The 27,445-nt window shown below is 46.5% G+C and overlaps 1 protein-coding gene across 2 annotated transcripts in view; it reads right to left on the bottom strand.

The window, feature by feature from the left end:
- Window positions 1–27,445, bottom strand: part of SRGAP3 (SLIT-ROBO Rho GTPase activating protein 3) — a 241,093-nt gene that overhangs the window by 15,210 nt on the left and 198,438 nt on the right. Inside the window, exons 12-18 of one of the 2 annotated variants that reach the window (XM_021695153.1) lie at window positions 23,615–23,717; window positions 18,241–18,301; window positions 16,500–16,577; window positions 8,850–8,984; window positions 6,018–6,123; window positions 5,580–5,807; window positions 2,482–2,561 (exon numbers count right to left, since the gene is read on the bottom strand). In XM_021695153.1, coding sequence (XP_021550828.1) covers window positions 2,482–2,561; window positions 5,580–5,807; window positions 6,018–6,123; window positions 8,850–8,984; window positions 16,500–16,577; window positions 18,241–18,301; window positions 23,615–23,717 — 791 coding nt within the window. Of the gene's footprint in view, window positions 1–2,481; window positions 2,562–5,579; window positions 5,808–6,017; window positions 6,124–8,849; window positions 8,985–16,499; window positions 16,578–18,240; window positions 18,302–19,412; window positions 19,444–23,614; window positions 23,718–27,445 lie in introns of both variants that reach the window. The other variant, XM_021695154.1, reaches the window with a different exon arrangement.

Genomic DNA, 27,445 nt, shown 5'->3' with positions numbered 1-27,445 from the left:
CAGATCTGAATGCTGAAAAATCAAGCTGTTTTCCCCCAGTGGGAGAGGAGAGACTGAGAGCAAGATCTAGAGCAAGAAGGAGCTACACACACACACACAGGGAAATAAAGCAAGCAACAGATAGGACAAGAAGGGAGAAGGAGAAGAGCTGGAAGTAATAGGGCAAGAGACAGAAAAGAAGGAAAGAGAAAACCAAATCGCTACAAACAAGCCGAAGGTGGCAGCCTTCACATCCCCAAACAAAGGCTCTGCAGGACATTTTCCTCAGCTCGGGATGACTTGAGCTTCTGAGGATTCTGGCAGAACTGAATGAACATCACACCTAGATTTGCTCTTCCATACCTGTGACTCAGGCCTGACCCATGGGTTCCCTCTTGGGCCACAGTGATTGGTTCTTGGTGGGATGTGTGAATCCAGGCAGTCCTGAGACTCTATCCCAGGAGCTTTCTTGGAACCATGATGAAAAGGAAGCTCTTTTCCACGGGGACTTTGGACAAAAGAACAGTGAAAGTCCAGAACTGCCAAAGACCACACCACACAGGGATAGCCTACCTGAGTATGAAGCCAACACAGAGGGAAGCAGAACAGAAGATGGAGACAAATTCCTGACAAGATCAACTAAGCCGGATCCAGCCATGCCTGAAGCTATGCCCAACCTGGGATTTTTCAGGTACATGATCTGAGGTCTTTAATGCTTAGGTCACTTTGAGTTGGAATATCTGCCATTAGCAAGTGCAAACCCACCTATCAGTCTTGAAACCAGCTCTTTCACCAGCTCCCAGAAACCACACCTTAGTACTACATACCAGCTCTCCTGACAAAAATGGTGGCCAACAGGGCCTAGGACTGTCCCAGAGGGAAACATAGAAGCCAATAAGAAAACCTCTACATAATGATTTTTTCAAAGTAAAATTATCACAGGGAGAAAGGAGTCACAAAGACTATGCTTGGTCTATACAGGATTGTGTTATGACTTTCATGGGTCCCTTCCTCCATTAAAAAAAAGTTAAAAATTATATTCTAGGGGCGCCTGGGTGGCTCAGTCATTAAGCATCTGCCTTAGGCTCAGGTCAGGATCCCAGGGTCCTGGGATCGAGCCCCACCTTGGGCTCCCTGCTCAGCGGAAAGCCTGCTTCTCCCTCTCCCACTCCCCCTGCTTGTGTTCCCTCTCTTGCTATGTCTCTCTCTGTCAAATAAATAAATAAAAATAAATAAAAAATAAAAAATAAAAATTATATTCTACAACTGACTTGATATAAAGATGAATATAATACAGGCTGGATCATATTCCTTTTTCCTCATCATTTTATTTTATTTTTTAAAGATTTTATTTATTTATTTGACAGAGAGAGAGACAGCGAGAGAGGGAACACAAGCAGGGGGAGTGGGAGAGGGAGAAGCAGGCTCCCCGCAGAGCAGGGAGCCCGATGCGGGACTCGATCCCAGGACCCTGGGATCATGACCTGAGCCGAAGGCAGTCGCTTAACCAACTGAGCCACCCAGGCGCCCCTTCCTCATCATTTTAAAAGAAACTAAAACATTGGGTGCCTGGGTGGCTCAGTCGTTAAGCGTCTGCCTTCGGCTCAGGTCATGATCCCGGGGTCCTGGGATCGAGTCCCACATCGGGCTCCCTCCTCAAGGGGAAGCCTGCTTCTCCCTCTCCCACTCCCGCTGCTTGTGTTCCTGCTCTCGCTATCTCTGTCTCTGTCAAAATAAATAAATAAATAAAATCTAAAAAAAAAAAAAAAGAAAGAAACTAAAACATTTTCATGGGTCCTTAAAAGGACCCTGGGTCTGGGTACCATGCCCATTCTGTCTAATGGATTCATTGGTGTTGGGCCCATATTATCCAGATTGCTTGTCTACATGGTCCAGGTTCCCTAGAGATGAACCCAACTCTAATCTCCTTGTCTAGAAGGGGTGGAAGGGTCCAATGAGTCCCTCAAAGCCCAGGCCCACCTTCCCTCTCTCCCACCAGCACTTCCCTGGGTCATCACTGCCTGGCTTCATCTTTGGGGCATCCACGCACTGGGGACACAGCTGTAGTTGGGCATTATTTCTGTGGGTCACGGGGAGCTGCTCCTAATGTGTCAGGTAACATGACTGGGAGCTCCTCAACAGCCCATGTGTCTTTCATCAAAGCACCCCAAGTCCTAGCACAGGCTGGGGGCAGAACAGATCCCTTGTGAGGGCAGAACAGGGGACAAAGAGTGCTTCCTACTTAGCATACTCTTGTTACTCAGGATTTGCACTTGGGCCAGGCAGGACACAGAAAGGGAGGAGACAGGTGGGTAGGAGTGTGGCGAATGGGAGTGTACATGTCTCCGAGATCTTTCTGGGTCCCCCATCTATTCTGGAGGGCAACGTGCCGACTTGCAAAGCTGGAGGAGGTTGTGTGGGCCAGCCCAGAGGTTGCGCAGGCATGAGTCAGCATGAGAGACTCCAGGTAAGCTCACTGGCCCCAGGTTCCCCCTAACTCACCTTCATCACTGGTGTGAGGCTCTGTGCCATTGTCGTGGTCAACTTCATCGATAGTCCCTGGCTCGCTGTGTGGACTATCACTGCAAGGAAACATGAGAAGGCGACGCATTGGGTTCTGTACCCTCATGCTGTCCTCAGCTTCCCTTAAGTGCCAGCCCCGCCCACCTCTGCGCTTGACTCAGGTCAGGCCCAGGCCAGCACTGTCCTATCTTATCCATCTGACCACCCATGGGCCCTCCTAATCTCCCAGCCCCTTCAATGGGAAGCTATCCTGAATAACCTCCCCCAGCTTCCCCCAGCCCTGGAATTTGCCAGGCTGCCAATTCCTAGGAGTTCCATATGACCCAGAGATCAGTGTAAAACCCTGGCATTTATCCTTGGAAGGACCACGGGCCAAAACAGGAAGGAACTTTGGAAGTGCGGTGAGTCATTCATCTAACCTGGTTCCATGTCTTACAGAGGACGTGACATGCCCAGCAAGGTGGAGTGAAGCTCGCAAGGAGCAGGGTTCTCAGGGCTGCCTCAGGATGCTGTGTGCAAAAGCCTGGGCCAGTCCACGTGGCACCAGCAGGCTGGCAGCCATGATGGGCATGGGAGGAGGTAGAGTGAATCCAGACCTGTCAGATTCGTTATTAATACACTCGATAATTTCACCAGCCACTAGCCCCTCTCTAAATGATAAGCTTCTTGAGGCCAGGGTTTATTCACATAGTCGGTTTTCTAACTGAGCCAGTGATGGAGTCCTGATATATGCCAGGCACTATGCTAGGTAGGAGGGACACACTGATGGGTAAGTGGACACATACTCTGCCCTCATGGGCCAGGGAAATAAAACTGCTGCAAGTTGAAATGTGCTATGGAGGAACAAATGAGCAGAGACAAGAACAGCAGAGGGGACCTGCACTGGGTGGTCAGGGAAGGCTTCATGGAGGAGGTGACACTTGCAATGGCATTTGAGAAGATACGAATTTCATTATGAAAAATTCTCCACTGCCTCCTGGATAAGGTCCAGACACTGCACAATGGCTTAAGACCTTTCATAACCTGGCTCCTGCTGGCCTGTGCAGACTCCTCCCTCACCATTCCCTTGGCATCTGCAACACTGTGGCCACAGAGAACCACTTTCCAACTACTTGCAGGACCAAGTCCAGAACATTCTTTGCCCATTCTTCACCTGGATGACTCTAGTCTATCCTACAGGCCTCCGTTAAGTCATTATTTCCTCCAGGAAGCCCTTCCTGACCTCGCTACATTGGGCTCAGGGAGCCCCTCTTCTGGAACTGCCTGTTTCCTCCTCCCCCAGAGCTCCCTGCATCAGGGATTAATCCTGTTCAGGTCACATCCCTGCCCTCCTGCCCAGGGCCTGGCCTGGGACAGACACTCAGCAACAATCTGTCCATTCGTTGAATGAATGAATGAATGAATGTTGTCCATTACAGTGAGACCCTCAACCAAATCCCCCTTTTTGGCTTTGAAAATACCTCCAATATAATTAATAGTTTTCCTTTCTCATGGGATACAAGTGGGACTAAGAAGTGTGGTTATTGTATATTGTTCTTTGGTAAGTACAACAGATCTTGAGGACCTTCCCAGAACACTAATGATATATATTGCAGCAAGAAAAGAGAACCGATAATGGTTGCAAACACTGCATGAAAAGCTTCTCTTTGTCCAGAAAGTAGGCTTGCTGGCTGTTTAATGTTTCTGTGACATAACAGGGACAGATGTGCTCCTGGTGCCTCAAATAAAGTTACAGAGCTGTGATTACAAGACAGCAGAGCCCGATATTTCTATGGGGGATGGGATGGGAAACAAAGGGGCTGGGGCGCCTGGGTGGCTCAGTTGGTTGGGCTAGTGGCTGGCGACTTCGGCTCAGGTCATGATCCTGGAGTCCCGGGATCGAGTCCCGCATCGGGCTCCCTGCTCGGCAGGGAGTCTGCTTCTCCCTCTGACCCTCCCCCCTCTCATGTGCTTTCTCTCTCATTCTCTCTCTGTCAAATAAATAAATAAAATCTTAAAAAACAAAAAACAAAAAACAAAGGGGCTGAAATGTCTCCCTTTTTTGAAGCGATTTAAGAGTCCAGGAATGCTGTGATAATCAAAAGACAAACTCCCCTGTAGGCACCTAGCTGAAAGCAGTATGGGGAATACCTAAATATACAGCTGTGTGTTGTCCTGGATTGGGAATAAAGAATGAATAGGAACCCTTTGGCTGGTCTCTGTCAGCTGGTGTTCTGAATCCACATTTCAGAACATTTCCTATGTTTACCACATTTTGGGTCTTAGTCTGGGAAAAGTAGTCAGCCCTGATTTTGACTGGTTCTAACATTTTTCTCCCAAGACCCCATGTAGCACCAGGTACCCAGAGGTGCCCAACTACCAACTGCTGACCTGGCGTGGAACTCTCAAAGAACATGAACTCACTGGGTTTGGAAAAAACTCCTTTCTCAAGAGGTTGATTGAGGTGGGGATTATTATCCACTCCCCTGCTGCCCGAGATGGGTTTGTGACTCACTTGGCCCATGACAGCTTGACATCTCCTAACCAATGTGATTTGTTCACCAGACCCGAGACTCAGCAAGGGGATATCATTCTTGGATTTGTGTTGGGACACTTGGGAAGAAGAAGCCCTTTTTCCACTGGGGCTGCTGAGAGAATGTGCTCTAAATCTGGAGTTACCAGATGCCTTCCTGAAGCCACCAAGGGAGAGACTGCCTGAGAATGAAGCCAACACAGAAGAAAGAAGAGCCACGGGCTGGGGATTGCAGGACCAAGTCCTGATGATAATAGCTGAACTCCTGGATCCAGCTATACCTGAAGCCATGATGTTAGACTTTTTAGGTAAGTAAAGTAAATCAATTACTTCCCATTTAGCTTAACCAGTTTGATTTGTATTTCTGCCCCTTATAAACCAAGAGAGTCTTGCTGATGCAACTATCTCTCATATAAGGCTGCGGCAAAGCTCAAATGAGGAAATGCATATGGGAGTACAGACTATAAAGCAGTAAGAAAATCGAAGGGTTTCTTACTGTTCCTGTTCAACAGCAACAACGATAGTGATGATGATAGTAACAATATTAAGAAGAACAGAATCTTACCAATATTCTTCCCCTCCAGCCATGCATTTTTCATACACAGGTCCCTCTAGCTCCCGGGGGCTGGGGAAGATGGCTTCATGATGGATGATGATGGTTTTGATGACTTCATTGACGTGTGCCTGGCAGGACACAGGGTCCTGCCCATCAGGGATGTGCATGAGGGTGGGCCCAAAGCAGATGGCCAGGTTGTAGGGATCCATCATGTTCTCGTCACTATACTGCGAGAGGCTACAAGAAAGGAGGTACTCACAAGTCACCTGGGAAAGGTGAATTCCCCCCTGTGGGTTCTTTCTTTTGAGGGCTCTACTCAACTCCAGGAGGGTTCCATGTTCTATTTTAGGAACAGCTGCACCTGCAAAAGCCTCAGGACACCCCCTCCCAAAGGAGGCCAGAGCTGAGGCAAGGAGGGACCCCCCCCCACTTGGCCGGGCAACTCACTGGTTGAGGAAAGCAAAGAGGTATCTCATGACCACGATGACCACTCGGGGAAGGGTGATGAGGATTTGCTGGATCTGGTGCACCCTCTCAGCTGGGTTCTCCAGTTCTGTAACACAAAGGGGCTTTTCAGGGTGTCTTTCATTCTCAGAGAGCCAGGCAGCCAACATCTGCTCCTAGATCAGGCCACATGGTTCCGGGGGAGCCAGTTCTCTCAGTTCTGGGGATTGATCTGTGACCCTCGTCTGGCCACTTGCAGCAAGTATGTGAGTCAATTCATTCCCTTTTATGGATGAAGCCCGTATAGATCGAGTTTCTGTCACCTGATACCTATGAGCCCTGACGAACACAGGCATGGGCCATGTTCCGTTCACCTCTTTGAACACCGGCTGCACCACAGGCATGGCACGTAGTAGGCTAGAAGTGAGTGTTGAATAGACAACCAACTCTAGAGCTCTGTATTGGCCAATGAGCTTGGCAGATGCCTGGGATCTTGTCTCTGAGCCCGGTTTTCAGGCCCGTCCTAGACAGAGAGACACTGGTATTTTTGTCAGTCGGGCCAGGGGCAGGAGCAGCCAGTTGGGCTTGGTAAGGAGACAGGCTTTGTGGGCTCTGCCTTGTGGAGAGGGAAAGTTGGCACGAAGACTGAGCTGCCAGGGTTCTGATGTGTGTCTGCAGGGCTTATGCCCAAGTCTATGCCAGTTTCTTTCTCAGAAAACATGTTTTCTCACAGAGCCCCTCTCTTCAGCCTCCACATTCTGTCAGCATGTTCCTTCTAAAACACCATTTCTCCTGTTTCTCCTCCGTATCCCAGGCCTTTCACAGCGGGCTTCCGCCAACCTAGCCTGCCTCACCTCCTAGCTGCTGCCCCTCCCCCAAGTATCTGAAGATGATACAGAGTTATGCTTCTCAGATGAGGTGGTAGTGCACCTCTGGGCATTTACAGATCCACAGGGCATTCTTTGGGGTTGTCACAGTGACTAGAGAGTACCATTGGCATTTGGGATCCAGGGGTCAAGGTGCCAAGTGTCCTGAATGTATGGGACACACAATAAGACACTGCTCTACCCTAAATGCCAATAGCACCCCCACTGAGGAACTCTGTGCCAGGTGGCCTTAGCCACGATCTCCCTCTCACAGAGGGCCTTCCTGCCCCTGGGTCTTTGCACACACTGGTGATCTCTCTACTCTGTCCAGCACACTCTAGCTTACCTTCAAAGTCTGGCACTGAGGCATCTCACCCAAGTCTCCCCACAGAGCTAAAGGTTCTTGGACATTTACTGATTCCGTTGCCCTTTATATAGGTCACTCCCTGTCCTCAGCTTCAGTCATCAGTGCCCTAGTACCCCTCCACTTCAGGACATCATTTTCTTAAATGCATTTATTTAAAGAGGAAATTTTACCTCACTCTGTAAATGAGAAACCAGGGCCACTTGCTATAATTAAGAGGTAACATAAAAATAGATATAATGAAAGCAAAACAGTATCACTAAATTCTAGGTAGGCACTGTTCTATACAAAAGTTTCTGAGACTGAGGCCCCATCTCTATGTTTAGAAGGGAGACTGACTGACCTCTGAAATTTTCTCCTTGATATAATCACAGGGTTTGGGAGGGAAGTGAGAAGGGATCTTCCCCACCCCCTCCCCAGTGTGATTCAAAGTGTGATCCAAGGTATGCAATGTTATGGGCTTGTACCAGCGGTCAACAGCCTTGGCCACTTAGGGCTCTGCTCAGGAACTAGACTAATGGGACTGAACATATGACACTAGCTGAACACATGACATGGGGCTGAACACATGACACGAGGCTCAGATAGGGTTGGGCCTTTGTAGCCTGGAATTTCTGAGGGTCATGTGGAGCCTGAAGTGGATCTGGAAACATGAGCAGGAAGTAGTGTGGAGGGGAGCAGAGCAGAGAAAGGGTCTTTTGTACAAGGCAGGCAAGAGGCTTGAAGCCTCCCACCTGCTGGAGCACTTTCCCGGCTGCAAATCCCTCTCAGAGCATTGTGAGAAGCTTTCATTTCTGTTTTGAAAGCAAAAATGCTTTCATTTTTGTTTTGCTCCTAGTACTACTGGGCGTGGGGCAATTTTCTGTAAATCAGAGTTTATTCTAAAATACTAAGATTCTCATACTGTAATATTAATAGTTTATTTTTTAAAATTCCCAAAATGTTGCCTTGGATCTGGGCATCTTACAGTCAAGGTGCTTTTACTTCAGCCCCCTAGACTGGGCTTCTGCCTTCATCCACAGAAATACCTGCCAAGGAGAATTCTGATGGCTCGTGACATCAGAAGAAGGCCACAGTCAACTTATTTTCACCATTTTACTTGTCTGTTATATTGCTGACCTGACTCCCAAACCCTCTATGGCTCCCTATTACCCAAGGGGAAAAGCTCTAAAATCCTTGCAAGGTCTTTCCCCTCTTGCTCTATTTTACCCTTCTAGCCTCTTGCACCATTCACTGCCTGGAATACCCTCCTACTGGTCCCATTAGTCTGTGTGTCCCCATACTCTTCCCAGGATACTCCGTGTCCACTCCTCCTGGAAGGCTCAGCTCACATCACTCTCTCTCAGCTGTGATCTGCAAAACCAAGTTTCCCTCTGCCTCTTCTGAGCTCCTTCCATACCCAGGGTTGTACCATGTCATTTTCCATTATAAACTGTCTTGTTATCTCTACAACTAGGTTTTAAGTTCTATGAGAACGAGGGCCATACTGCTCTTTTCATACTCTCCCTCCCATGTGCCTAGCACAGAGATGAGCCCATAGTACAACTTTAATAAAGGTATGTCACACAATTGATCACTCTACCATTCCACCTAGGAAATACTTACTAATAGTAGATATCAAATCTTGAAACCTTTCCTTAGGAAAGAGTGGGTTTTCCAGTCCTCGGAAATACAGTTTTAAAACACCAGCGACTGAATTGATATCTCGTTCATTTTGATCATCCACAAGGGGGTCTTCGCCTGAGAGGAAACAGGAGATAATAATTCAGCTTGGTAAGGAGGCAGGAAATGTGCAGATGGCAGGAGGGATGGCCTGAGCTAGAGGAGAAGCAGATGGGACAACCTCCTTGACAGAGCAAGTTTAGAGTTCTCCCTGTAACTGATTTTGAAAATGTTCAAATCTACGGAAATATTGTAAAAATAAAATACTGAAATCACCCTTCATTCACGGTCATTAACTTACACTCCTCTTGCCATATTTGCTTTCTCTCTTTACTCATATTTATTGCTCAATGATTTGAGAGTATTTTATAGATGTCACAAAATATAACTGCTAAATGCTTCAACATGTTTCTCCTAAGAATAAGGATATTCTCCTACATAACCACATAACATCATTACACCTAAGAAAATTAACAATAGTTCCAAAACACCATCTCATATACAGCCCACATCCAAACATTCCCAATTGTCCTGTCTTTCATAGAATTTTTTCAAAGGCTAAGATCTAATAAACACAATTCATTTGGTTGTTATGTTTCCTTAGTCTTTTGAATGTAAAGAGGCCCCAACATTTTTTAATCGTTAAGTTTTTTATAATATTGCCTCTTCTGAGGAGTCCAGGCCACCTGCCTTATGGAATGCCTCCCACTCTGGATTTGTCTTTGTTTCCTCATGATTAGATTTAAGTTAAACATTTTTGGCAAGAATAGTACATGGGTGATGTTGTGGACATCTCATTGGATCCAGAGGCATATAACGTCAGCCTGTCTTGCTCCTGGTAATACAAAGTTTGATCCATGGATTAAGGGGGTGACCTCCAGATCTCTGCATTGTAAAGGTCTACTTTCCCCTTTGTAATAGTGTAAAATATAAAATATTTTTGAAAAATATAAGTGATCTATGTGCAAGTCATTGTGCTCAACATGTTTCACCCAATGCTTTTAACCTCCAATGATGATTTTAGCCTAAATCAATTATTATCCTGGGGTTGCAAAATGATGATTTTCTAATTCTGTCATTCCTTCTACATTTATTAGCTAGCATTCTTCCATAAAGAAGAGGTTTCCCCATGCCCCCTTACTTCTCCTATTATTATTATTACTGTTATTATTTAACATCTTTGTGGGATTGTTTTTGTAATTTTTAATTTAATGTGTCATAATCCATTACCACCACTATTCTCTGGAATGCTCAGATTCTCCCCAATTTTGCCAGGGACAAATGTCCTTTTTAGGTGACCTCCACTGAGCATATCCTTGCTTTCTGCAACAGAAGATGTTCATGGATCACCTTATACTTTCCTTGACCCAGATCTGGAATCAAACATTTCTCCAAGATGCTCTGTTTGCTTTTTATAGGGGATGGCATTTAGAGACCAAGATCTAAGTTCCAGGTGTGCTCATTGGTACAGGAGTGCTATAAAAAGCTTTTAAACCTTTTCAGTGGATAGAGGGAGAATACATATATTTTTTTTTCATGAGTTCACACAGTTATTTCTAATTCATATTTAAGATTCAACATTTTCTTTACCTTCATTTATTTTATATTTGTATTTCATTTTTCTTAGTGAAAAATCTTGGTTCTGAGTCACATTAATAATATATTTCTGTATCTGCCTTATCCTACAATATACATAACATAGTTTTGAAATTTTAATAGCAATATCACCACTAACAATAAACCTACTACATAAAATTTAAGATTTCTTTGCAGGGCTTTTGTTTTCATTTGGGGGGGAAGGGGTTAGTCTTCAGAATGTATCCCACTAAAGATATGTGGTCAGAAGACAGAAAGTACATTAGTGGTTGCCTAGCGTGGGGGGCTGGGGTAGAGGGAGTCTAGGGAGTAACTACAAATGGGTACAAGGTTTCTTTTGGGGATGATGAAAAATTTCTGAAATTGGATTATGGTGATGATTGCACAACTCTATAAATATACCAGGAAACACTGAATTGTACGATTTAAAAATGGGTGAGCTTTATGGTATCTAACTCATTAAAGCTGCTAAAAATGTATGACCAGAGCACATGTTCAAAAGTTACTCTCTGTGTGATGATCAATTTGATACACAGCTTGTTTCTATTTCTATTCAATTTTAGGGACTGACTTTTTTTTTTAGAAATCCTTTCTTAAAAAATTTGCAGTTTTAAAAATTTAAAGCATTTACATTGTCCAAAAGTCAAAACCAGATAAAAAGTTATATGCAGACAAGCCCTACTCTTCTCCTTCTCCCTTCCCTACCTTACATTTAACCATTTTCATCAATTTCTGGTTTGCCCTGTTGTGTTTTCTTCTCCCAAAATAAGCAAATACATATATGAGAATTTTTTATTTCCCTTCATTTTTTACACAAAATGTAAGTAGTATACAATATTGCGACATACACTTGTTTCTTTGCTTCACAATAAATACTAGAAATCCCTCCATATCAGTTCATACAGATCTTTCTCATTTTTCTTCTTCTTTTTTTTTAAGTGGATGCAAAGTACTCTATTTTATGGATCGACCATGATTTAGTCAACCAGTCTCCTACGGATTGACATGTGACTTCTTTCCAATCTTTAGCTCTTACAAATATTGCCACGACAAATAATCTCCTGTGTGTGTTTTGGTATTTGTGTAGGTACATCTCTGGTCAAGTCTCAAAGTGGGATTGTGGGTCAAAGGGTACATTTCATTAGACAGAGCCAAATTCTCCCCCACTGGGCCTGCACCATTCTATCCTCCTACTGGCAACATAGGAGAATGCTTTTTTTCCACAGCCCTGCCCATGGAATGCTCTCAATCTTCCAATTTTTTTTTTTTTTTTTTGCCCATTGGACAGGGGAAAATGGTATCTCAGGAGAGCAGCATTTTTCAATTTAATCCGGGGCTGCTCAGCTAAGATCCCCCCAAGTTTCCAGTGGACGAGGTGAAAGGAAACACAGAGCAATCCAGCCCCTCCCTGAAGGTGCTGACAGATGTCTGCACAATGAGCTTTTCCTCCTGCTCCCAGAATAGCCCGCAGAATGTTCTAAGACTGGCAAGCGGTGAAGAGTAGAGCTGGAAATTCATACTTGGATCTCTTTACTCCACCTTCATAGGAAAAGAATGCATGTCACTGCCAGGGCCTCTGCTAGCCCCAACGTGCTTTAGTGCAAATGAGAGAGGGCCCCCCTACTTCCTTCCTGAACCAGGTCTTGTGGCTTACAGAGTATGAACCAGAGTTCAGCTCCCCCCTGCCCTCTTTGACTGAGCACCCCCGCACAGTGCCCAGCCTGAATGACTGTATGTGGTGGCCCAGATGCTGATGTTCCAGAGGTCAACCTCTCAGATATCCCCACAGGGGAACAGGAGGAGTCCTTGTGGGGAAGGAAGAGAGAAAACACAAAAAAATCACTTCCTATACTGATATAGCACTTCTCAAGTGAGAAGCACATTCGCACACATGATCTCCCTTCATCCTCACAAGAACATTGCATGGTGCCCAGGAAGGCAGGGTTCCAACACCACCATTCTCTCGCACCCAACAAGCAAAACAACTTGCCCACATTCACACAGTCAAAACACACACCAGCAGCTCCCAGGTCTCGTAATGCCTGGGAGATAGTCTTCCTTTGACCAGTGTCTGTCTGTCCGCTTACATGCCTGTCTCCCTCCCTCCCTCCTTCCCTCCTTCCTTTTCCTTTAGAGTAGAATCCCAACCTTTTCTTTTTTTTTTTCCCAAGAAAAAAGTTTCTCTGAATGCTCAACACATACAACAAAGCTGTCTTAGTTGAATTGGGAGGAGAGGTCTATACCTCCCTCCTAAGCCCCCTCTCGGGTCCTGCAGCACCTCTTGAGGCCCCTTTAAGGGACCAGAAAAGTTCAAAAACTCTGGACTATACTTAGCTATTTCCCTATTATTAGCACATATGACCTTTGGGGTCTCATGATTCAAAAGCACATGGATTCTTCTTCTTCATAGTACATGTCAGCTCCCCTCATCAAGCACGATCAACATATGGGCTTTATATATACATACATATACTACCTATGTGTACACACACACACCCCATTTGCTCTTGCTCTTCCTCCCAGAAGGCACTCAGTCCATAAAAGGAACCATCCAAATATTCCAAATATTCTCTCCTCCTAGCCCAGGCCTTCGGCTCTCTGCAAGGCCAGTCAATTTTGGCTCCAGAAACGAGCGGAATTCCAGAGCTCAGGATGAGCAGTATGGTTTGTGGGAATGATGGCTTCCTTGAGGAGAATTACAGCTAAAACTCTAGGCTAGTCTGAGAGAAAGCTGTGTTCACACTTGGTTGGCTACCGTCCTGGGGGCGGTGGAACTGTTCCCCAGCAGCCCTGCCCACAGCACCCTCTTAGCCAGGTCACCTGGGCACTGCCGAGGACTTGACAGCAGGGCTGTCCCCAGGGCAGAGCGTGAACACAGTGTGTGCTCACAGGCTCTCAGGAAATCTGCCGCCAGACTGGGTGCATGGCAGGAAGCTCGCGGGTGGCCTCTCACACAAGGGCAGTTAGCTCTCTGTGGCCACAGGTCCTCCCAAGCCCATTCTGTGGCTCCTCAATAGGACAACCCTTCCCAGCGTCTCCCGGTCACACTCCTCTCCCTGGGACAGGATCTAGATCTCTAAAGGGCCAGCACTAGAATGTGTCAGACCCTACATGCCATGACTTCAGCCTCAGATCTAAACCCTATCCTGAGCCTCACCGGGTGAGAGGGCCACGGACTCCCCTTCCAGCCGCCCCTCCACGTAAGGAGGCCCCCCTGGCAGCTCTCTCATCACTGCATACAAAGGGGACAGTGGCTGGGTCTGTGGGGAAAAACAGAGTTTTCCCAGGAAAACTGCCTGAGAGACAACAGAAAAGCAGGGCTCTCTCCATGGCGGGGCTACTGATTTCCTGCCCTCTTGTGGTGTTTCTCCTTCGTTTTGTCAGACTGCAGAAAGAGCTCAAAACTTGCGTGATAAGCTTAAGGCTTACTGACAGAAAAAAAAAAAAATCGTATCATTAACATCACCACTTCAACTAAAACCCTGGCTGACTCATGTCAGAAGAAAAAGAAAGCGGGTTTAGGAATAATAAGCCAAGAATGAATTTCCTACATGTTGCAATTTCTCAGAACCTTAAAGAAAACAGATCTGTGCTCCTTTCAACAGCCTTATACAAGGAATGTGGGCAAGAACTTCACCCAAGAGAGCAGGAAGGGGGCCAAGGAAGAGAAAGACCCAAATCTCCTTGAACAAATGGCAAACGATAGACACCCTGCAAGGATTGAGGGACTTACATTTTAACAAATAAAAGGAAGAAAGGAAAAATGCACAACGTGCTGGTTTAGAGAGAAAATTCAGTAGTAAGTTAGTGTGTGGGATGGAGGAGTGAGTGAGAAGAGAAATACTGAGCCTCCCCAGCCTGCGGCAGTTGGGCGGTAGGGGGGTAGAGAAGCTACTAGTTTCACGAAAGGTGGGAGGTGACCCTGAGAGTCAGCTGAGTAAGGAGCCAAACCTAAGGCAGTTGGTTGGTGAACTTCAAGAAACAGAAAAAGTAAGTGGGAAATCTGGGCACTAGCCAGCCCAGAGAAGCCAGGAATGGATTTTTCTAAAAGAGATACACCAGGAACTTTTTTTTTTTTTTTTTTTTTTTAAGAATAAGCCACAGTTCACCATAGGCTCAGGAGGAGCAAAAAGACAAGGCTGCCGCAAGAATGAGATTCATTCTGGAATGATGGAGAGAGGGAGAAGAGCCAATTTGCATACTTGAGGCAAAGAAAAAGAAAACATTTTTGCAGCTGAGATTTGGGTCAGGTGATCCCTGCCCAGCAGGGCTCTGCCCGAGGTGATCCAAGGCCAGTTCGGAACAGGCACCCAAGCCAGGGACAGAAGACACTGACCTTAGAAAATCACATTCGAGAAGGAAAGAAAGCAGTGCTCTTGGGGCAGGGATAGGGCCGGGCTGCCTGGTACAAGAAAGTTACTTACATAGCCTAGGGAAGCAGGGAAATTCGAGGCAGGGGCTGTTGCCAGGCTGGATGCACTGTGCAGTGAGTTTACCCATGAGATTTAAGGAATTCTGTATAATGTGATTAGCCCAAGAAGATGGAACCAGCAAAGATTCCAGACCCTGGTTCTGTTCATTTACAATGAACACAGGGGAGCAGGGGTGCTAAGGAGTTGGGGGAAGTGAAGAAACAAAACTTTGGATTGGGCTGTCCAGTGTTGTCAAGAGAAGCTCAGAGAATGACGAGTGACACTTCCATCAGGGAGGAAGATGGGAGATACCTCTTGTTCCTGGCCTTTGCACATGCTGTTTCCTTAGTCTGGAATGACCTTTCCCTCCTTTTTCTGGCTCTTACTCTTTAAGCCTCAGCTTGAACATTTCCTCCTCTAGGAAGACTTCTCGGGCTTTACTATTCCTCCCCTCCAACCCAAGCTGGGTTAGGGGTTCCCATACCACCCAGGACTTACTCCGTTGTCTGCTAAATTGGTTCCCTACTAGACACGACTGTCTTTTGTTCCTGTTGTATTTCTAGGTCCTGGTCCCTTACCTAGTGCAGTGGAGGGCCCAATGAATGCATGCTTGTTGGGAGGCAACAAATGTATGAGTAGGAGCTTGCAGCCGGGGAATTCTGGGGCTCTCTGGTTCAAAGTGCCCAAAATTCTGGAGCAGACTCCAAAAGAGAAGCTCCGCAGGACATTAGGAGGCCACTGATCACCACATCCAGTCAAATCCTGCTCTCTAAACCCGGTTCAAAGCCAGAGTGCCATGGGCCACAGAGGTCTGTGCTGGGGGCTGTGGTACTGACTTCCTGGGGCTCACAGAGTGCTTCCTCCACTCTAGAGCTAGACGGCAGATAGAACTGGGGGGGAACGGGGAAGGGGTAAGTTTGCTCAGGAGGCAGCCCCTCCAGAGGAAGCCGGGTAATAAGGAGGGAGAATTCCAGAGCTGGAACCGGGGGGAAGGCCTGTTCAGAGCACAGCCAACAGGGACAAACCAAATACCTTCCAAGACTATTAGGAAGATTGCATAGAAGGAGGGGTAAGAACATGCTCGTAAATTGGGATGTGATCTATTACAGGGAAATGGGTTTGGATTAGGGTCCTCAGACAATATTTGTTTGCCAAATACTACATAAAAAAAAAGATAATTAGGATATTCTAAGAGCCACTCAGTGTTACCTGTATTCTTCCAACTTTTCTAAAAAAGCAGCAGCCTTTTTGATTCACATCATAATTTCAAGTGCTTTCCTAGGCCCTCTTTCCCAGCAACTACTGTACAGTCGCTGGACAGAGTTGCCCATGTGTGCTGGTAAATGTTTCACAGCTAACTCTTGAGATGGAAAAAGACAAAGAAAGATCTTGGCATTTGCCAATTTCTGCGGTGTAAATACTCCTGCCTTCGCTGATTTCAAGCTACCAAGGGGGAAGGCACTGAATGCAGTTGGAAAGATGTCGCTCCGAGCCAGCCCCAGCACATTGCTGGCTCTAAGACACACATCAACAACCATCCTGGCTTTCTATGGACACAAGCTTGAGATGGTGACTCCGCACCTACCTCTCTCAAAGGAATTTTTTATGTCATTGACTTCGACCTGAGATCCTGGTACTCGGAAGATCCCTTGCTGCTGGAGTCCTAAAAGAAACAAACAGAAAATGCCATGATGCCCTGAGCTCATTAGACCTCTGGGGACATTGATGATTCTCCCTATTGTTTGTCTCTTTCTCCCACCACTCTTTACGAGAGTCGTTCCCAATAAAGATCTCCTGGCAGAAGCCCAAAAATAGACTTTGCAATGAACTTCAGCTGGCCAAAATACTCTGCACCATCCTGTTTCATGTGTCTGTGATCTCTTGTTGGGGGCCATAAATTAAGGTTGATATCCACACAGGACCAGTGGTAGCCAAGGTGCACTTTGCCTACCAAGTTCGCCAGGGACACTGGCACCAAGGAGCTTGGCCTGAGTTTACAAATGCCATTTCAGTGTAACAGCCACAGAGATTTTGAACAAGAATGATCAATATCATTCACTCGACCATTTCCATCCCCTACCTATACAGACATCTTCTTTCCAGGAAAGCTCGAGTCTAGAGTGCATGCTGGCCTGGGATCAAGGAGCTTGGGGGACATCAAATTATTATAGAAAAATAATCTTTTTAAAATATGCTTCTATAAGGCCATAACAAGGAGGAGACCTGATAGCTGACATAACAGTAACAACACAGGATCAGAACCTATAGGGCTGAACAGTAACCTATAGAATCGAAGGAATTAAAGGGCCTCTCTCATCTTGAATGGGAATTCATGGGGTGACTATGATCTCCCTCATGTTCAGTTTTTCTATATAAAACAACTCTCCACATTATAATTTAGGAAAGTGTTTACCTCTAAAAGGCAGGCTTTAGCCCAAGTTTGGTTTGTACATAGTATATGCTCAATAAAAGTGTGTTTATGTCTTTCGTTAACCAATATTGAATCTCTACCACCTGTGTCTTTTATCCCACTGTCCTGGCATATTCCCATTCAGTCATACTTGCTTCCTTCCCATATTAGACCTTTACACTTACCATGCATGGCTGGCTTCTTCTACTCAAAGATCACCCCCTCAGAGACGTCTCTCCTTACCACCTTAGCCAAAACAGCCCTGCCACCCTCTGGCCGTTCTCTATCCCCTTTTAATTAGTTTCTTGGCATTACTGCTACCTAAAATTATATTATTTCTTTATCTGCTTATTTCCTTGCCCTTCTAATCGGTAATGTAAGCTACCGAGGGCCGGCGCCTTACCTGTCTTATTCATGCCTGTATTCCCATTGTCAGAACAGTGCCTGCTATGCACTCTGAAAATAAATTTTTGGAGGAGTGAATGAATGAATAGAGGGAAGCACAAGGGAAGTGTTGGGGACGCCATGGTTAGCACATCCCAGACACTACATTTCCTTTCTGGAGCTGACTAGAGCCAGTTAACTGACCAATTGCTCAGCTACCTTCAGTGCTCAAAACACAGACCTCTGAGGTTGGGTGGAGTCACGAAGGAACTGAGACGCTTCTCCTGTCCATGCCCTCCCTGATCCTCAGTCTTCCTAGTTCCTGGGTCTTCTCACCACCACCTTCGTCCCCAGACATACAAGGCTCAAGAGAGCACTCAGCATGGCAGCTGTGCCAAGAAGCGTTTTCTCTCTAGGAAGCGGGGCAGTGACAGGACATCTTCCAAGATGAATTAAAATCTCATTTCCTATGAGAACAGCCCAGCACCTGTTCTGGAAAGAGCTGAAAACACTGCCCCAAGATTGAGCTTACCGTATAAATTGATGTACCGGATGCAGCTCTCGACTACAAGCGGTATAGCTTGTCCTGAATCCTTAAGGAAAAAAATTGTGAGTTGTACTGGGCTTGGCAACCACCACAGGGAAAAAGACATTGCAAACATAGGTTATACACTCAAGCCAGAATATTAGTACCATCGGATTAGTAGGAAAATAAGCAAGGAACTGCTAATCCTAAAGTCTCCACAAACAGTTAAAACAAAATCTTCAGTTATGTGCAGAGAAAGGCATAGCTATGATAATTTTAAAGAAATGCTCCGTCTTCTTACTTAGCTGGGAAAAAATCAGGGCTCAAAGGCTTGGCAGGCACACCCGGGAAGGGGAGGGAGCCCGCTGCTCGGAGAGGGCTGGAGTTTGCTCTTGAAGAGTGCTCTGCCTTCCCCTCCACTTTGCCCCACTCAACCCTATCCTCCCAGTGCTCAAGGACAAAAAGGGAGGATCAAGGCCTCCTTCTAGCACTGCAGTACCTGATGCTTGAAATAAGAACACACTACGGGAAGCAAGGATGGCCCCAAGGGTCCTATTGAGCTCTGAGAAAGGAAGGCCAGGTCTAATGAGGTTACAACCTAAACATCCAGGCAGATACTTTATTTGACAATAAACATGTTATAAGGAAAAGTTCCAGAAACAGCTAATGTCAGCCATTGACCACTGAGTGGCCAACCTTAGTCAAAAAGGCTGAATAAGATGCAGTTCTAAACATACGCATGGCAGGGGGTGTGAATGTATTTTCAATTACATCTTCCTAGATGGGCCCACAGCCACAAAGAGCGAGGCAAGGGCTAGTTTTGTCTTGGATTCCATGACTAGTTGATCTATTATTCCGAATCACTTAAAGAGCACAAAATCTTTTTTTAAACTTTCATTAAAACGGGCCAAATTAAATTACTAACCTCCTCAGATGAGGAAACAACAAGGCACACGTAATATGTTCTTGTAAAGAGACAGAAAAACCCACGAATTTCGATGCCTTTGTGGTTCCTCCACACCCCACCTGTGAATCCTCTCCTTGGTTAATGATAGTCAGGGAGAGGGGGATAAAATGGACCCTGTGGCAATAGGCAAGGTGGGCCCTGCTCTAGAAGTCAGTACTAAAGACAGGTTCCAACCAGTTGAATGGGGCTAACGGACCTTTCTAGTAAATACCTGGTTCCTGGTTCGAGCATTTCTTCTTCCTCTGATAACAAAAAATAAACAGGCAGCAGAGCAGGAGAAAAAGAAAAGATTACGGAGGAGTAAGATCAGTTAGAGTAAGCAGATCCTTCAGAGTCCGTGAACGCGGAAATGCAATGGCAGCCACCAACGGTCCTGGGGAGACTGCCAACCAGCCTGCCGGTGGGGAGGGCCGCCCCTGCGCCTCTGGGCCTCATAGGAGCTCTGCACCCTGCCCCTGGTCAGCCTGCCGGTGTGCCTGCCTCAGACACCTGGTGGCAAAGGGGCCTCTATCAGTCCTTGTCAAGCACAGGACCGGTGTGTGCTGAGCCCCTTTCTCGTCCCACGTTTAGCTTCTCCTCAACACAGGGGCTGTTCATTCACCAAAGGGCAAGGGCCCACCTAAGACACCTTAAGGTTAGCCCAGCTGCCCACAAGAAGGAGGGACACACACCTTCAGGCATCTACTGTAACACTGTCCCTGCAAGTCAATTCAGGAAACCTCATTCTTAGTAAAAAGCTAATTTCACCAAGATTGTGTTTATTAGGTGCCCTCTGCTACAACCTGACAGGATTCCACCTGATTCCAAATTCAAACAGCTTCCCATGCTTTCCTACCAAACACCCTGGGTAGCTTTTCCTGGGTATCCATTGGCTTTGCTCTCCTTCCTGCTCCCCGACCCTCACACTGGTACTGAAAATATCGCAGGGAACCCCAAAGCTGAGCAAGGCCTGGGGGAGGGAGGGCGGGGGGTGGTCAAAACACTTTTATGATCTTGCAGGTAGAACTGGAGCCTTTGCTTTCACGAAAGCCACTGTAGTCACCCATTTTCAGGGGGGCCCTGTGTGCTCTTTCTTCCATGTCTGCAGCAGGTCAGGGTCTGGGCTGGGAGCTCTGTCTCAACCAAGCTCCTTGACAGGACAGTGGAGGAGGCGTGCCTTCTAGCTGGTGTCATCTGTCCGGTCCCCAGCATCTCCACAAGTGGAATTATATGTTGGCTAAACCTACCTGAATCCTAGAACTGAGCAAATAGCCTGTCAGATGGGACTCTACAAGCAATCTCCTAAAAGCTCGTGACCACAGTAATGGCTAGCATTTCCATGGTGCTTACTCTGGGCCAGGAGTGCTCTAGAAACACGGCACAGATTAGCTCATTTGAACTCGTCACACACTCATGAAGTAGGTAATCAATATTCTCATTTTACAGAAACAGGGTGGGGACTCTCCCTCCCAAAATCTATAATAAAATTGAAATGGTCTTCAAAATTTGTAAGAAAAATTGGGTTTCCTTCTGTCTGAGAGGGGAAAAAAAATGAAGGATTTTGAAAAGGGCCAATTCCAACGATCCTAGAAATCGATCAATGTATCCGTCATTCTTAACTTGGGGATGCTGCCTTGTCCCACTACACCCTCATCATCGCGGAGTCCGAGCGATGTCATTTTACTGAAGAACCTTTCACAGGTTTGGCATTTCAAGCTGGGCATTCTCCGTTCGTGCAGAGTTTTCTTCCAGATAGCACGTGAATCATAAGAGAAAATTAAATGCCATTCACAAAAGTTGAAGAGCTGAATATATTATAACTGCCTTTTCATTCTCTGAAAGCTAATTGTCCTTGAGGGCGAGCCCCTGCTGCATGAGAGTTTTTCTCCGCACTGCCCGCTCAGAGCAGGCGCGGAAGAGTTTAACTGCCCTGGGGCGCCTGGGTGGCTCAGTCGGTTAAGTGTCTGCCTTCGGCTCAGGTCATGATCCCAGGGTCCTGGAATCAAGCCCCACATCGGGCTCCTGGCTCAGCGAGGAGCCTGCTTCTCCCTCTGCCTCTCTCCCTGCTCATGCTTTCTCTCTCTCTCTCTATCTCTGTGTCTCAAATGAATAAATAAAATCTTAAAAAAAAAAAAAGAGTTTAACTGCCCCGACAGTACAGTATGACTATAAAGAAATGCAGTCGTGTTGAACAAATATACCTTTTTTTTTTTTTAGTCAAGTGAGTGTGTTTATTCTTTCCACTAGTCCCCCAAGGACTTATTCCGACCACATGACCCATGCTAAGCGGCTTTTCAGAGCCAGTCAGCCAGCCCCACTGTAGCCTATGCCTCTTGCCATTTTGTACCATCAGAGGTGTTGCAAAGCTGAACTCAAGAACGCTTTTCCTTCCAATGGCCAGGGTGTCCATTCGGATATGAAGTTTTGGCACCACCGACCAGGGCCATGCCACAGGCTCTAAGGAAGACTGACCAACGGCACCAATGACAATGTATTCAGAGTAAGAATGTGGCTTCCCAAGGTGACTACCTCCTCCAAGGGGCAAACATGCAGTTGAGTTCTGATGTGTTTATCACGAGGAATAAAGTCAGATTGTCTGACAGTCACACATTTTATGTAGGAGCTCTCTATTAAAAAAGACTATTTCATTAAACAGAACACCTAATTCTCAAGTCCTGTCATCTAAGAGTCAGTTCCTTCCAAGTGCCCGGACTGATCATCCGTCTCCAAAGAGCTGAGCAAATTTGGGAAGGTGTGCCTGTCTCAGAGCCTTCATTCATTGTGTTCCTCCTTTCAGGGACTCCTGTCCCGCTCCTCTCCACTTTGTCCCTACCCACCCGCCAGAAGCCTCCTGCGCTCTGGGGCTCATGGCTCTTCATGGTCTGCGCCCTCACAGCACTTGCTTCCACGTGGTCATTCACAGACTGCTCGTCCTGAATCGCCTATTCTTTCAGTTTTCTGTGCTGAAAACCTCCTGAGCGGCACTATACGCTCCCTGAGGGCAGAGAGAATAGCTCATGTGTCCTTCAGTCCCCTCCCGGCTATGGAGAGTGGCTTTCGTGGGCAAGGGTGAATGAGATGAAGTCTTGGTGGAGACAGGAGGGAAGATAAAGAAAGAAGGACTCTTGACACAGCTGCATTTTCCCATGGTCTACTGGATGGTAAACTGCTCACTCAGGGTCCCCTCCAAACAGTACCTCTTTCCTGATGCACCCAGGGGCACCCCTCCTTTTGGGATCCTCCCTGCCTCACTCCTCCGAGGTAGCCTAAAGCAGCCCTTGTTCCCCGCCCCTGGACAGTCCCAACTGGTGCCCAACTGTTCCTCTGTCCCCTTCCCCTATTGTACCTTCCCCAGAACTACGCCCACCGGCAGAGACAGCTGGGACCCAGGCTGCTGGCCCTGCCTACCCAGTCCCATGCCTGCCCGCCCCCCAAACCCCATCCTGTAAATCCCGTGAACAGTGTGTCAGGACGGAGGACAGAGTACCTGAGCAGGGGCAGCCTCCACTGCTCCAAAATCGCCAGCAAAGCCCAAGAGCATTTACATTTCTCCTGATTGACACCAGTCTTCTTTTCTGCAGAAAGTGTCTTCACTGGATAATGGAGGGCTCTCGAATAACTGGCAGGGACCTTTCCCCCCTGCTCCCCCTAACTCATGTTCCTCAAGCATCTCCCCCACCTGCTGCCCTTTTCAACTCTCTGGCCAGCTTCAGCTGCCTTGAGCCACTCATTCTATCTGGGATGCCTTGATCCTGTGCCCTTTGCCTCCAGGAGGCAAGAAAAAGAGAAACTCGCTGGGCTGAAACACTTTCATTTTTAAATCAGGATGTACAGGGTTCACCTAGAATTCTAAAGGGACTACCTCAAGAAGCAAAACAAGGTGGGAGAGTTTTCTCTTAAAAATTATATGTGTTTTCTTTGTCGGTATATTCTCAACCAAAAAAAAAAAAATTACTTGTGTAAAAACCCACTGTTACCCGCAGGGATTTTCTTTGTGTTGCTTCCAACCAACCACTTCTTGGGAGGCATGGATGCGAAGCGTGGTAAGGTGGTTTCTCGAACTGTCCCTGGGGCTAGCTAGGACCGCAGTTCCTGAAGCAAGAGAACATGGCTGGCAGGGACCACGGTGCTGGCATTTCAACCCCACTTGGACTTCATGGGCTTCATCAGGATCTTATCCCTCCCCTGGGGCTGAGGATCACTGGAAAGCACTTAGGATCAACTGGTCAGAGACAAAAGCAGCTCTGCTTTGAAGTACTGACTAAAGGTAAGAGTAGGCTGCGGTGAGGAACTAGGTTGCCTCAGGGCCTGGTTCAGGGCAGGACTGAAAGTTCTGGTTGGTCGGGGCAGGGCTGTGGGCCAAAGGGAGGAGGTAGAGAAAGGCTGCCATTACATTGGGTGCATTCGCGGACTCCGTGGCTCCCCAGCAAGTACCTTAATAAACGCTTCCATACAGCCGTTAAATAGTTTATGGCTACACACTGAGAGAGGCCTAGGTCTCCTCATTTTCTGTGGTTTAGGGGGAAGACAGGGGGGCCTAGGGAAAACGGAACAAAAGAAATCAAGAAAGCAACCAATGCAAACATACAACTGGGAAAGACGCTCTTAAAACCCATGACTGAAGGAGAACACAAAATGCAAATGGAAACCCCTGAACCCCCAGCACATTGGTGTCCAATGCTCCATCTGAAGGCCTTTGGATGTTTAAGGGGAATCTTAATTTAATTCCCACAATGTCAGGCAGGAGCAATGCTCGTATTACACAAATGCATTCTAGATCACAGCGGGGAAATAGTATGTATCCAGGAAACCATTGCAACTCCAATCAGAGGCTGTCATCCCGCAAAGCTGACCAGATGGAGGAGGAACCAGGGGAGAGAGATGTAATCTGCAGCCTGAGAAAGCAAGAGACTTTCAGTGATGATTGGAAGGGTTAATTTTCATTACTTTGGCTTAAATTCATAACCAAGTCTCAACTCCCAATGTACCAGAGCACTGATCTTTCTAATGCCTCTTGGCATTTCAAATGCACTTGACTAATCTTTATTGCATTGATCTAAGAGCCAGGCAATTATTATTCTCATTTTAGAGATGAAGATAACTGATGCCTGGAGGGAGGCTACAGCTCTTTTGGGGCCCCCGGGTGACCCGGGGTGATGATTACATCCTGTGGTTTAGTCAAATACAATTTTGATTAAAGCACTTTCAAATCCATTATTAACATCAGTTCAACCCTGTACGGACAGCCCCATTTTACAGAGGCAGAAACTGAGGCCTAAAGAGGCGAACTGGCAGAGCCAGGCCCCAAACTCAGGCCTCATTGGCTCCAACGCCAAGATTTTTCCCACCAGGCCAGTGATGGAGTCTTAGGGACTGTTAATTTCCAGCCAAGGACTCATTTCATCCCATTAACCCTTGCCAGCAGAGGACCTGTTGGGTCAGGTTGAAAGTGTCTTGCTTTACTTTAGGATCTCCATTCCCTGTGCTCCACTCTTGGCTCCAGGGAGGGGAAACCATACCACAGTTCACCAGGAACAGTGAAACAGCCACAAACACTGGACCAGTTTCCAGAGTTGCTCACCATGCATATACCTGTGTTGGCTTATTTGCTCATCTTTTGCCACCCAAGTTTGGCCTGACTCAATGCTGCTAGCCTTCCAGGGCAAAGGGCTTTCTGAGGTTAGGAGGAGGGACCCTAACTGAGAGAGGCAATTCATTTTCAAATGGCTTGGTTCACAATTTGGGGAGCAACAAGGTGGGGACCCAGCCTGGTACAGATAATGTCCACACGTGACTAGCAAAGACCTGGTCTCCCAAGTCTTGACTGATTTCTGTGAATGGGCAAGAAATCGTATGGATTGTGGAGCCAATCGAGGTGAAAGAGATTCACACTGCCTCTGCTCACTGGCCTTGTTGTGCCTATCCTTGTCAGCAGCCCAGCCATCTAAGGAAATCTCAGGAGCTTCTCCTACATGTTTGAGTATTGAGCAAATGCTGCTGGATCCAGGACATGCATGGGCAAAGACACAGCTGAATCCAAATATCATGCCACCCAAACACTGGAACCAAAATAACAGCACAGACCAAAATTTTAAAAAGAAACAACAGGCAAGACTATTTTGAGCCCATCTTGGATCTATGTCAATTTGGTTAGCTAAGTCCATGTCATTTCTTTTTCATCAGTTACCAATTTTTTGAGGATGTGGGTACATGGGGGTGGTACTTCTTACAACTGATCTGCTTTTGAGTTTCCAAATGCCAAAAGAGAGTGTAAAAAAAAAAAAATGTGACGCAAGGCCACGGTTTTAAATCTTGGGATTAGGAATAACTTGAGGATAGCAACTGCACCACCTTGTTCCCCTAGTGTTTGGGGTTTCTATTTGTGAGCATTTTCAAGATGGTTTCCTTATCTCACACTGCATGATACCCTCACAATGACCCTGTGAGGTAGGCAAGACTGATTAAATCCACTTTAAACATAAGGCAAATGAGCCCATGAGAGATTAAGAAACTTTCCAAGAGTCACATAAAATAATATGTGACTGAAGCTGAGAACTGAATTCAGCTCTTCCTCCTCAAGATTCTGGTGTGAGTGGGAAATTGGGAAGTTGATTTTATCACAGAGCACCCAGCAGTTGCTCTGAGTTATCTATTAAACTCCCACGGCCAGCAAAAGTAGAGATTCTTAGTGCAGGGGCTGGACACCCAGCTGGAGAGTTTTCTTAAAATAAGTCTTAAGGAGTTTTTTTTCTTTAAGTTTACAAAATGGAATGAAGGGGGAAAAGGATACTTTCCCCATTTCTCCTGCCCAATCCAGAAGGAAAAGGACTGCTCAAATCACACTGGGATTTCTTTCTTTGTGTGGTGTTCTGGGCACTGACCGGAAATCTCTGACAAGGAAACGTAGCTATCCCAACTTTGCATGACATCAAATCGATTTTGACTTACTCAAGTGCTGGGTGGGGCACAAAGTGGGGAGCAGGGGGGCAGCTCAGCCAAGGAAAGTGGGGCAGCCTAAGCCTTCCATCTCTTCTGCTGCTCAGTTGCAGAGCAAAAAGGAAAGAAAGAGAGAGGCAGGGAAAACAGGAACAGAGAAAGCCACGGAGAGGAAGAGAGAGAAACCAGAGACCAATGTCCCCTTTCTGTCTTTCAACCAAGACGAAAATTAACATACATTGATAACATAGGAATTGGCCTCAAAATTATTTTGTGACCAAAAGAATGGTGACTAAAATGTTCCCTAGATAACCCCATAGATGTGGGTGTTAACATCCAAAATGGTGGCAATACTGTAGTTCAGTGGCAGTCAGGCCCTTGGAAGCTGCGTGTGGGTATGTGTCAGGTTACATCTGTTTAGACAAGAACTCTCACATGCTTTCATCGCTAATCCCGACCATAGGGACAAGCCAACCTGGGTTAGGGAAGCCAGTCTGTAGTTAGAATAATCACAATCAAACCTTATGTTTGCATCTCGCTGTCCCATTTATCACACACTTTCCAAGTGCATTATTGCATCTGGACCATCTAGTTACAGGGTTATGAATTGGGATTATTCTATAATCAGGTTCTTAAATGTGAGGAAAAAAGTACTGCGTTGCAGCCCATATCCAAAAATTGGTCTACACAGGCCAGCAGCAACTTGGCTGAGGGGACCTGCTCAAAGGATCATCCAAAATGACACTAACATTGGGCAGGAAACCATGGAAGATATAGAGAGCCATAGCATAGAAACATCTCACCCAGGGGCCTTTAGGATTAAATTAAAAACCACTCCAAGTTGGCAGCACATTGCACACAAATTTTAAATGATTTTTGGAAGTAAGGGGAAGCGTTTAGTTTACTAACAAAGTTGCCTCTGACCTTGGCCAAGGGCCAGAGTACAGATGGCTGGGTTTGCAGTTTAGTGTAGTATGTCTAAGTGGGAGGTCTGTAGTCGCAGCTTACATTTCCCAGGCCCTAGGTCAAAGAGGGTGTGGAAGACTACATCTCAGATGGCTTTATTTAAAATTAAAAAAACAAAAAAACAAAAAAAAAACCCTCAACTTTTCTCTGAGTTAGACCCTGGGACCTAGCCAAGGGTTTGATTACAGATCTCTCCTGCAATCTGCTGGAACCATCTTCCTTTGCATGAGTTCTAGGAATTAGGAGGAAGTGAGGGATGGCTCAATTCGTCCCCCATCTGTTTTTCTATTTGCAGACTTTGGTGTAAAATGCGGCTTCTGTTGTTTGGGGACTACGACAACATCCTCTTGCCAGAAAAACTAA

This window comes from Neomonachus schauinslandi, chromosome 1 (genome assembly GCF_002201575.2).
Source record: "Neomonachus schauinslandi chromosome 1, ASM220157v2, whole genome shotgun sequence".
Taxonomy (NCBI): Eukaryota; Metazoa; Chordata; class Mammalia; order Carnivora; family Phocidae; genus Neomonachus; species Neomonachus schauinslandi.
The sequence above is the reverse complement of the archived record's forward strand: the minus strand, read 5'-3'. Positions and strand labels throughout refer to the sequence as shown.